Source organism: Hippoglossus stenolepis, chromosome 23, assembly GCF_022539355.2.
Source record: "Hippoglossus stenolepis isolate QCI-W04-F060 chromosome 23, HSTE1.2, whole genome shotgun sequence".
Taxonomy (NCBI): domain Eukaryota; kingdom Metazoa; phylum Chordata; class Actinopteri; order Pleuronectiformes; family Pleuronectidae; genus Hippoglossus; species Hippoglossus stenolepis.
Window position 1 is genome coordinate 15,695,355 of NC_061505.1, and position 11,393 is coordinate 15,706,747.

An 11,393-nucleotide genomic window follows, 5' to 3' on the forward strand; every position below is an offset into this window, starting at 1 on the left:
CTATGTGGGCTTACGTCATAGAATCAAAGCCACATTTTTTTTTTAGAAATGCTGAAAGAAGCTGCTGTGTTACAGATGAACATACAGTGCATTGTGGGTAGCGATGCTGGGCCCTGCTCTCCATACATGGACATCAGTCAGCTTGATTTGATCTCTGGTGCTTTCAACATAAACCTGGAGTCGAAGGTTCTGGACATTCAAGTGAAAGCAACAAACCTTGACATGCCAAACCTCTAGAAGTGCATGTAACTGGATTATAAAACCTAAAGACAGATAAAAAAACAGGCACGCTGGAGGACGATAAACTGGATCATGATAGCTGGCTGAGATCCTCTAATCCTGAATTAAGTGAATTAAGTAGAGGCCCTTTTCATGTGGAGTTTGTATTTTCTCCCTGTGTCTGCGTGGGTTTCCTCTGTCTACCTCCTAGTCCTAAACACACACGTCAGTCCTGTAAGACTGGCGACATGTATAGAGTTTGACCCACCTCTCGTCCGATTTCACCTGGGATCGGCTCCAGCCCCACATGACCCTCATAGGAGAAGTGGTTTTGATAACAGATAGATGATGTTTCTGTAAAGCTGTGACAACCATGGAGGTGAAGTCACTGGATGTCAATTAACCGACTCATTTCAGCAGGTTAAGACTTGATCCTATAGTTCAGAGAAATCCTCAGTGGAGCAGTTACTGTATTTGTGAGCAGATCTGATTTACTGCCAGTTACAGGCTGTTACACTGAGGATCCTGTCAAATCTAATCCATTTTATGTGGATTGTCAAATATGATTAGAGGTTTGATTTGTTTGTGGTTGAAGCTTTCCTCTGATTACTTCTTGTTCTGTGGCAGCAGGTTAAGGTCCTCTGTACAGCGAGGTCTGTTATAAACTGCACAAATAACCACCTGCACTGTGAGGTAGAAGCCCTAACTCCAACTAACCTGCTTAATGTGCAAGTTATCTCAGATGGACTGTATTTCTATAGCCTTTTTCTAGTCTTATCAACCACTCAAAGCACTTAACACTATAAGTCTAAGCCACCCAAAGCATATTAATGAATTATATTAGCAGAATTATTATTTAGCATAGGGTATTGCATCTATATGCCATAGGACACGTTTTACGTATATAAATAATATAATATAATACAGGAAGCTGTATGGAAATATTCAACACCATAGCTTGAGTAGTTGAATAGTCAATGGTACTCTGTAAATAAGCAGAGAGCGTCACAGTGTTGAGTCTTTATTCAAAAGTCATTGGAGAGAATGGAGATGTCACATGTTGGCCATGTACAGATGAAGAGAAGACAAAGTCAAATTGAAGAATTGAAGAATTGAAAAAATGAGAAGCTGATCATTCACAGTATAAACACACGTACACACGTACACACAAGCAAATAGTTTGATCTCATTTCCAATTGCTTTACCATTCACTGTATGTTCATTTTAAATAATTAAGTGCTATGTCAGATTTCTACCAGAGGGATGTGTGGGCCTGACGCGACCAGTGAAATGGAATATACGACTGTTTGTCTGCTGTCAGAGCGAAGCAGGGAGTTTGTTAAGAGCTTTTGTACCAGAACATCATCTCTGATCGTTCTTCCAAAATGTAACCATTGAGATTTTGTGTGTCATTCACATTCGTGTACGACAGAGTGATAGGGCCACTGTAAAGGAAACAAACGGAGATTTGTAAGTAAAGTCAAAAAAAATTGAGAAAATGTTGAATTGCCGTCATAATCTGAGAGAAAAAGTTGGGTTATTCTGAATTCAAGAGACAGGGGTGACAGTAGAACTTTGTAAAGTAATAATTTGACCGAAAAAAACATCATAACTAGATTTCATATATTGTGAGGAGACATTTGCATATTTTAGTTTTCCTGACAGACCAGGATGTGTTTTGCTAAAAATAATTTAAATATATAATTTAAATTGTAACTTTCATGATAAGATTATTTTTGCTGAAAAATAATCTTGAACTTTTTTACTCAAAATATTATAATTTTTCAAATTTTCCAAAGTACTTATTCCACTCATGCGACCTTGTTATGTGACGTTTCTATTTGAAGACATTTTCCTTAAAGTTACAACTTTGTTCTCCTGACATTATGACTTTATGTTGGCCCTAATACCTGTACAACCCAAAGCAGACACATGTACAGTATCTATGTTCACATGTCACCAGCTGACATGCTCTTAAAGGATCACCGATGAAATGGTCGTTGATGAAAACAGAATCCCTGAGTTACATTTCCTGGTGACATTTTTATGGCAGACTTTTCTTTCGCACACACTCTTAGTTTTTTCTTCAACTCCTTTTTTTTTTTTGCATAAACTTTGTACAATGGATGAAAAAATGAAGCAGTACCAAAGCTGGAGCAGACTTTTCAAAGTGAAGTCCAGCAGGCTGTTCTCCAGCCGTTTACAAACACTGTTGAAATCTTGAATGAAGTAGAAAAACTGGACATAGTTACAAACATGTTTTGTAGAAACCAGGGTGCATAAAAGTGCTTGTATAAAGGAAAAATAATTCAAATATTTCATATAAGTATTTACATATTCTTTTTTTTGTGCAGCTTTTGGCTAACATGAGTTGTGGATGCTGAAACGGATGCAGGTCGACGTAGCAACAATGCAAAATGACAAGAGAGATAACATATCTCATTATAATGGGTGAGAGAGAGGAGGATGTCTCCTCCGCTGTAAACAAGGAATTAAATACATTAAGGAGATCGAAACTCATTGACTGCACGCTGGCATTCATTGTCTTCAGCAATAACATCAAACACAGTCTCATTCTATTAGCTGTACAGAAGGAAAGCTGGGGTTTAGTACATTTTTTAGGGCAAAGTGCTGTGTTGTCTTCAGACACATTATCATCAAACTAATTCAACCCGGCCTCGCCGAAGGTTCTGTTTCTAAAGTTCCTGAGAACAACAGACTCTGGCCCCAACCAGAAACAAGCCAGACCTGAACACATGGGCAAGAGGGGAAACATGATGACAGTCATTAAAAACTAAAAGTCCAGGGACCCATTCGGTGTTGGAAGTGTACGACGAGGCAAGAAGGAGTTTGAACGTCTAAAGCCCCATTTTCAGTATTTTAGACCCTGGTCAGACCAGAACAGCAGATAGGATGTGTGTGTCCTTGTGAAACATGTGGTGCTGACAACATAAAGTAACCACTGGTGAAGCTAGCTTGTAGCTACTGAGCTGACAGGAGCATGTTAGCGCCAGCAGCCACATGTGAGTGAAACGTCGGAGTTTTTTGAAGCCATGCTGTTAAAATTTCATAGGAACTAATTTCCTCTGGTATCACACTGGGAGGTGGTTAAATGCACGCCATGCGAATACGGTGAATGCCTCTGTCGTGGAGCTTTAGTCTCTGGCAGGGGATTATTTTAAAAGAAGAAGGTCCGACACAGCTAATATGTTAGCTTGCAATCCAGCTCTCCGTTCCCTCAAAGGTCAACAATGTCCTGACAGTTGGTTTTTTGGTCAGTGGAACATATTTGGATGTCAAAGGTTCTGTGAGAAATTCCACTGAACACAACAGTTTTGCTGTGAAATCATAAAAGTTGGTCTGACTGGGCCCTTAACTGGGGATCCCATTCAGCATTTAATATGTATCCTTAAAAACACAATCTACAGAGTATGTCATCTGTGTCGTTCCATGTTATATTTGCCCACATTTAAGCGGACTGATGATGATCTGATTAATCAGATGTGTGTGTGTGTGTGTGCATATACATATTATATATGTATAAGACCCCTTGGTATTCCAATACACATACTATAGGGTCGGGATAGCATTAACTACTGGGTCAGTATTGTTATCTATGGTAACAATGGTATCGCTTGTTAAAAAAGGATTAGGATTTGACAGACATATCTGTAAAGCTCAGATTTTGTGCATCCATGCAAATGTGCAGCTCCTAAACAATCCCATGAGGTCCTTGTGTAATACTGGTCCCGTGCAAATAAGGCTTTAGTTTCAAACGAGTGGCTGGACTTTGAGTTTTTTTCAGGCCATGACATTTTAGGTTGTCTCATTTCCTTTGCAGCAGTTGCAATCTGCACCTTCACCTACAACAGTACTCTCAGATTTAGAATTCTTGTGTTTCTCAACCTGGGCCTTACTCTCATATTTCTGACCATTGAGACAGCTAGTCACCTGATTGTATAGATTTGGTAACAAAGTTAAAGAAGACAAGGAGCAGGAATAGGACAGTAAGACCATGTTTGATCTGAACGTCCCCGTAACAAAGACAATGAAGGGCTGTTTCTGGACATGGGACGTCTGAGGAGCCACAGACAGAAGCCCTTTTTTTAAGTGCCAAAGTGTGCTGGAGTGGGAGCCAGCTCTGTGTGCCCGTGGTCCTGGGAGGAGAAGCAGTCATCGGAGTGGGTGAAGTGCAAGGCGATCTGGTTGTAGCTCAGCATAGCCTGCTGCTTCTCCTCCGGGTTGTAGTCCAGAGAGTGGGGGTGCACCTGCTGGATGTGCCTCTTGATGGTGCTGACCTTCAACGTGGCCAGAGTGGCGCCACACACTATGCAGATCAGCCCGTGTCTCCTGCAGTCGTAGTCCATCAGGTATTCCATCCGCCAACGCACCTGGTAGTTCCTCCTCTGGTCCTTCCCGGGGTAATGGCTGTGGCGAGAAGGTGTGGCCGTGGTGCTGCTGTCCTTCACTTTCACCCTTCGTCCACCCACACCTTCCTCCTTCTTCACCGTCTTACTGGGTGTTGTGATATCTGGGCAGGCGTCCTCACATGTCTCCCCTGTAGTAGCTTCTCTAAGGTTGATTTCTGCAAAAACAAATATATTAATAAATAAACTACATTACTTTGATATTCTTGTCTATTTCCTCTGCCAAAACCTTTTAACAGTCAAAGCTGCTCTTCTTACAGGTTTCTATGTCGTATTGTGTCTTTAAGATGTAGTATATGAAGATTTGTATGTTTTACCAGGCTCCATCACCAATGAGACTAGCACACACTATATTCATCCTATTTTATCACATCAAGTTATAAACGTTAGGTTATAACAAGTGATTGATGCAAATCAGAAGTTGATTTTAATGTAAGAGAAGTGACTACATCGATGCGTGGACCCCGCTCGGTTATGAATCAGCTGACTGGAGCTGCTACTTCTGCACACAGTGTCTTCAAAATGTCATAAATGTTGAAAGGTCGGCGCCAGATTAGCGACAGTAATGTTAGTGTAGCTATGTCAGCGAGTTCATCTCAAAGAATCTAAAGGCTCACATGATAAATTCAATGTAATGTTTATTTCCACTGCACTAGTTCCGTCAGTCATGTACCGACGCCCTGCTCTCACCTTTTTATTCACTAGATTATTCCACTCACGGTTTTTATACTGTGAAGCTTCTGTCAGTGTAACGCATCACTCCTGAAAATCTAAAATGCCTTGTCCATAACTTCAGTATCACTTCTTTGAAAAAACAATAACCATACAAAAGTAACCTTAAGCCCTTATACCACAGAACTGTGAACATATTGTAATGTTCTTCGAACATGCACCTCTGGTTTAAGACAACTTGTAGCTCCTGTTCTTATCAAAACAAGTCAACATTGGATCGAAGGAACTAAATTAAAGTGTACTCTAATGTAAAGCTTGAAATGTGACGTCTGTGCAGGAAGAGTTGTTTTTTACACTAACTTGATAACTACAGCTAAAAAGCAATTGGAAATGATTAGAAAAGAAAAACTAAGAGCATCAAACAGGTAAGTCTGCCATGAATGTGTTGTTGTGCAATTGGTGCTGTGGAAATTAAATGTATAATAAATTGATCAAGTAAAGAAATAAATATTTGAGATTATTCATTTAAAAGCAGAACAAAACAGAGCAGATCAGGAAAGAGGGATAACACAGGAATGGAGCTCTGTCTCTAGTGAAAACAAGACCTATCTATTAAGCTGACCTTTTGTTAATATTGGAGAATATTCTGTTTCATAGTGACATGTAACATTGGCTGAAATCATCTCACCATCTTCAGTTTGCATGTCTTCACTAGAATAATCTTTGGTCCAGGCAGCAGCCATGGCTTCCCTTTCTTGTCGGCTGAGGGTTGTGGTCTCGGGGTGACATTCCTTTATGTGGCGCCGGAAGCTGCTGACCTTGGTTTCGTGCAGGACCTGAGAACACACCATGCAGAACGTGTCCTGGCCCTGGGGCCCGTAGGCCACCAGGTAGTCGAGGCGGAGCCGCCATGGGTCGCCCCCAGGCAGCCGCCTCTTCCTGGGCTGACGAAGGGGCTGGGATCCCTGCTGTGGAGCTCCTACGCCGCCGTCCTCACCAATGAGACACGTTTCCTGAGTTAAAGTGCCATCACTTTCTGGGTACAAGTCAGTGTTGATCTGGATGGCCTCCGCATCCTGAGCAAATAGGTCCATGCCTTCTTCTTTGGTGCTGGGCTCTGATTTGATTGAGTTTTCTGAATCTTCTGTTGTGGAGCAGAGAAACACACCGTGTGAAATATTAAGCACATAAAAAGATGTATTTTTTTCTGTCTACAGTGCACATGAGGTTTTGGGACTGTGACGCTGTCAGAAACTCTTGGAAAGGCCCTGAATGATCAAACCAAACAATCATTGAGGAGCATACTAATACAATCAGGAACTGTGGTTGGGAGGCAGTGTTGTAAGATTCAAGAGGGGGACAGGATGTCCAGGGTGCTTGGCTCATTATGTTATCTAGATAGCATCCAGATAAGTAGTCATAAAAATGGTTGGGTGGGTTTGTGCTTGTGATATCGATACATTTCAAAGTTCAGACAGATAAGACTAAGGCCCAATCCCATTTCACCCATTCTCCCTACCCCTACCCGGGGCTTATCGAGGGTTATCTTCCCATATGAATTGGGACAGCCCTTCAAGAAGTCGACACGTCATCAGTAGTCATCGATGTAAACAGACGTGACAAAAAGTTTGACCGGGGATGTCATTGTTATAACATTGTTGGGATCTTAACTAAACCAATGCTATATCTTGCAGTTACTAAAGTGACAAACCTATAACATACAGTATATGCTAATGCAGGTGAATCAATGACATTTGAAATCGAAAAGCTTGGATGCTCGTCATTATTTCACGTATAAATCAAAAGTACACAGCTTCAGGCTGCTAGCAGTGGTCTGTAGGCAACCCCGAGAGGAAGGTTTGTTATTAGAGGAGCAGTTCAGTTCAGAAACATCTCTGCTATACGCGGGTTCAATCAAGTGCATTGTGTATCTTCTTGAAAAAACGGGATTATCAATGCAGAAAAGACGAGCACTACACTTGGCCCTAACCCTCCATCCCACAGCTGTCCCCTACATGGGAACCCACAGAACAGAGGGATAGGGCTAAGGGGCTAAATGGGATTGGGCGTAAATGATGAGATTAATTTGTCAAACCCTTTTCACATTTTGTGGTTGAGTGCATGCGGTGTTGTGCTGTCTGTTCTCACCATGAGTCTGAGCCCAGGCCTGAAGGATGCAGTGCTTCTCCTCTGAGCTGTAGACCAGGGAGTTAGGGTGGGTGTCCAGCACATGGCTCTTGATGTGGTCAAGGTGAAGGGAGGGTAGCTCTCCTCCGCACACCATGCACATTAGCCGGCCAGCCTCTGCTTCGTACTCCATCAGGAACTCCTGACGGAACCAAGCGTGCAGTGAGTCATTCAGGTAGCGCTCCAAAGTTTGAGCCGATGGTCCGGAGAGATCCTGCTCATCCTCCTCCTGGGTCTGCGGGACTTCAACCTCCTCAGACTGGGGAGACAGACTGAGGGCCTGTTGTGGCTGCTCATGGGGAGTCACAGGATCCAGGAGATCTGCAAGGAATCAAGAAGAGGGGCAGCTCGTATTAGGGTCTTTCCGATACTACCACCAGGGAGCAGAAATGTCCAATTAAAAAATAACATAATTCATTTGACTGTTTTATAGCAGTATTACATTCAAAGCATTGAAGAATTATAATATTTACATTTGTGAGCTTCCTCCTGTGCTACACTACTTACCGTGACTTATCATGATCTATAAATGATTTACTAATCATGTCTTAATCTTTGTTTTTACATTTCAAAAAAGAATAAATGAAGAAGAAGAACTAACAATGTCTGCAGTAGCAGGATGGCAACAAAGGGCCTGAAGGAAACTCATGCTATGCTCATGCTTTCAAGTCGGCTATGAAACCTATTTATTTCCACATGGTTTTTGTTGGAAATGTCTTTTCCATGTATGCAGGTAAATAGAGTTTCTTATCAGCTTTTTACAAGTACATGTGCACGACTAAAGAAGTGATGCAATGTCTGGCTGAAAATATCAGTTAAATAACTAATGTAATTAAGTAAAGTGTAGCAAGAATGAGATGAAAACATAAATATGAATCTCTGTGTTCGGTACAGAGATGGAGTCAGGAATGCGGTTAGCCTAGCTTAGCATATAGACTGGAAGCAGGGGGACACAGCTAGCCTGTTCAAAAATACACCTGGCAACACCTCTAAAGCTCACAGATCAACTAAGGTATGATGGGGGTACTAATGTGTTCCACACAGACTTTGTTTTCATTTTTGGATGAACTCTACCTTAATCCAACCGTGAGTGTTGTGTGTCATTTCACAGTTAAAATGCATGTGAATAATAAACACTTCTCCTCTGTTTTTCAATTCATTGAAATGTCGAAAGCTTTTCCCTGGCTACATGTCACAACAGGCAATAATTCAAAAATATATAGCTTCTCAAATATATCTAACATTTTTACCAGTCATGCCCAGGCACAGTCCTCCCTTCTCCGTTTCCTGACACATCATTAGTGAATCATTACATCATTGTCTCCTCCTCTCACTTGGAGCCAAAACACAAACTCATACTGCCACCAAGTGTGAGATCTACAACACTTCTGGCCGATCCTATCTGAGCAGAGTCCTACCCACCAGCAGCATGTTGGCCTGAGTCCAGCTGCTCTTCTTCTTCCTGTTGCAAAGGTCCAGCAGCAGAGCTGTACGATCTCTGACTCCCCCCCAGGCTCAGGTGGCTCTCCCAGCCCGAGCGGATCACCTCCTTGTCGGCAGCACTCCACAGCAGGGAGTCTGGGTGCTTCTGTCTTATGTGTCTCTTTATGGTGCTGAGCTTCAGGGTGGCCAGTGAGCTGCCACACACCATGCAGATCATCCCGTGCCGCTGGGGGTCAAAGTCCATCAGGTACTCACTACGCCAGTACTCGTGGTAGTAGCGGCGGTGGTCCCGACCTGGGATCCGGCTGAGGCCTGGGCGCGAGGCCCTCTGGACCCTGGGTTTTCGTCCAGAGGGCCCAGGGGCCAGGGAGAGGAGCAGGGGATGGTCAGGACCCTCCGTGATGCTCCAGTAGCTGGTACATGGAGATCTGACAGGTGTGACCATGTCAGCCCCTGATTCCTCCTCACCATGGCCGTTGGCAAGACCATCCTCTTCTAGCAGGAACAAGAGACAATACAAATACATCCTTATAGGTTGCAACTTCAGACAAGTACGGTAAATATCTCTTTAGTATGGTTGAGCAATAATGTGTTTTCTAATAGGCAACATTCTTTTGGGTTTTTTTGTTTTGTTCAAAGGCTCAAAAACACGTATTATTTAATAATAATAATAAAAAATCAATGACACAGAGAGAGACTGTATCTCATGTCGATCTGGCTGATCCCCAATCCATTTCATGACGTCAGTACTGAAGCAGATGGATCAGTTCTCAGGCTAAGAGTGTGGAGAGGAAATGCTGATGGATCTGGTTATGGACCTTCAAGTTATTTTTGTACTAGTGCACTACAATATCACACAGTGACAGACCAATGACTTATAAACTATTCAATCCGATGTTATTTGTATAGCGACAAATCATAGCACACATGATCTCCAGGCACTTTACGCATTAAGTGTTAATACCTATAAATTGTGGAGAAACACTTTCCACAATAACTGGAAGAAACTGACATGAGCACATGACAGACAAAATGGAATTTGTTAAATAACAAGAAGAATCAGCAGAGATGAGTTACACATATGCAAACAGTAACGTCCTAAAGTCTGTTACAGCCAGTTCAAAGTTTCTATCTGACACTGGAACGTGTATGCGCTGAACTAACTGTGGAACTACTGCTCATTGTGCACGTGAACTTTGTGCATCAGCATGTGTCTCTGCTCTCACGCACAGATACCTCTTGATGTAAATTGACAGAGGAATTGTACATATTGTCATTATATCTACATTATATGTGATGACATCACACTGCTCTTAATGTACCTCAGCTTGCTTATATGGCTTAAACAGCCTCTGGGTGTTTTTTTTTTACCATAAAGGTGAAGGGATTATTATTATTTATTATTACATCATTATTCCTGCAGCCCATTTGATCCAACCGGCCATATTGAGTTGTCTATTGGCCGCTAGGTGGCAGCAGAGCGTGTGTCCGCCTGCCTGCGTGCTGTTGAGCCTTTGTTTATAGGAGCCACAGAGACAGAGGGGCCATGCTGCTCTCTGGCATTGTCCCTGACACAGAGTAACTGGCTGCGGGACAATGGCCGTGGCCCTGACAGCCGCACAGACCCACTCAGCAACAATAATGACACTGGTTTTCTCCCCTTTACCTCCCAGCTCACTCTCCTCTGGCGTCGCTTCCTCCTCTCCGCTTATTATTAATGAGAGCAGCTCAGTCTGCTCGGCGCACCGGGGCTCGGGCTCCGGTCCCCCGCTCTCTGCCTCTTCCATCACCGGCCTCTTTAAACCCGGGCTCGTCTTCCTCCTTCCGTCCCCCTGTAGCGCAGCGCCCGACTTGTCACGCTCACGACAACAACATGTTCGCGGCGGTAACGCGCTCACCCCGCTCGACACGCATCTGTCCGCCGTAACGAGCCGAGGAGCCCGTGCTCTGCGATGTCCCCCCCCCCACGCGCGCCCCCCGCACGCACGGGAGCCAAGTTAACTTTTCATACAACCACACCGGCAGGTATTCAGGTATTCCTCCGCGAACGCAGCGCGCTCCTCCGGCCTGTCTGTGGGGAAGCGCCGCGGCGCAGGCCGACACTCATGTATTTTAAGGCTCCTGCTTGTCTTCAGGGTGGGGAGCCGGACTAGGGGCCCCTGGGGCTCCTTAAGGGGCTCCTGGGTAAATTTAAAGAGACAGTAGCAGCGTCGACAATGCACACCCACCCCCCCACCCCTGTGCGTGTGCGTGAGTGTATACGTGTGTGCGCGGGGTGGATGGGGGGGGGGGCAGCGAGGCAGCAGGCGCTAATACAGATAAGCTGCTAATACTAATGCTGTTGTTCTCACAAAATCATGCGGTGAGAGGAGGTTTGCTGCGGGGACGCATCGGTTAACACACGAGGCGGGGCCTGGCGGAATCAGGGCCCCACAGCCCCGGCTC

General features: G+C 43.9%; 1 protein-coding gene across 1 annotated transcript; it reads right to left on the reverse strand.

Moving 5' to 3' along the window:
- Positions 1–1,227: 1,227 nt before the first annotated feature.
- On the reverse strand, positions 1,228–11,109 carry zfta (zinc finger translocation associated). Its single transcript, XM_035149353.2, has 5 exons — positions 10,615–11,109; positions 8,928–9,443; positions 7,467–7,826; positions 6,007–6,462; positions 1,228–4,804 (listed from the first exon to the last, which is right to left on the reverse strand). The coding sequence occupies exons 1-5, from the start codon at positions 10,733–10,735 to the stop codon at positions 4,326–4,328; spliced, it is 1,932 nt and encodes a 643-aa protein (XP_035005244.2). The 5' UTR covers positions 10,736–11,109; the 3' UTR covers positions 1,228–4,325.
- Positions 11,110–11,393: the final 284 nt, after the last annotated feature.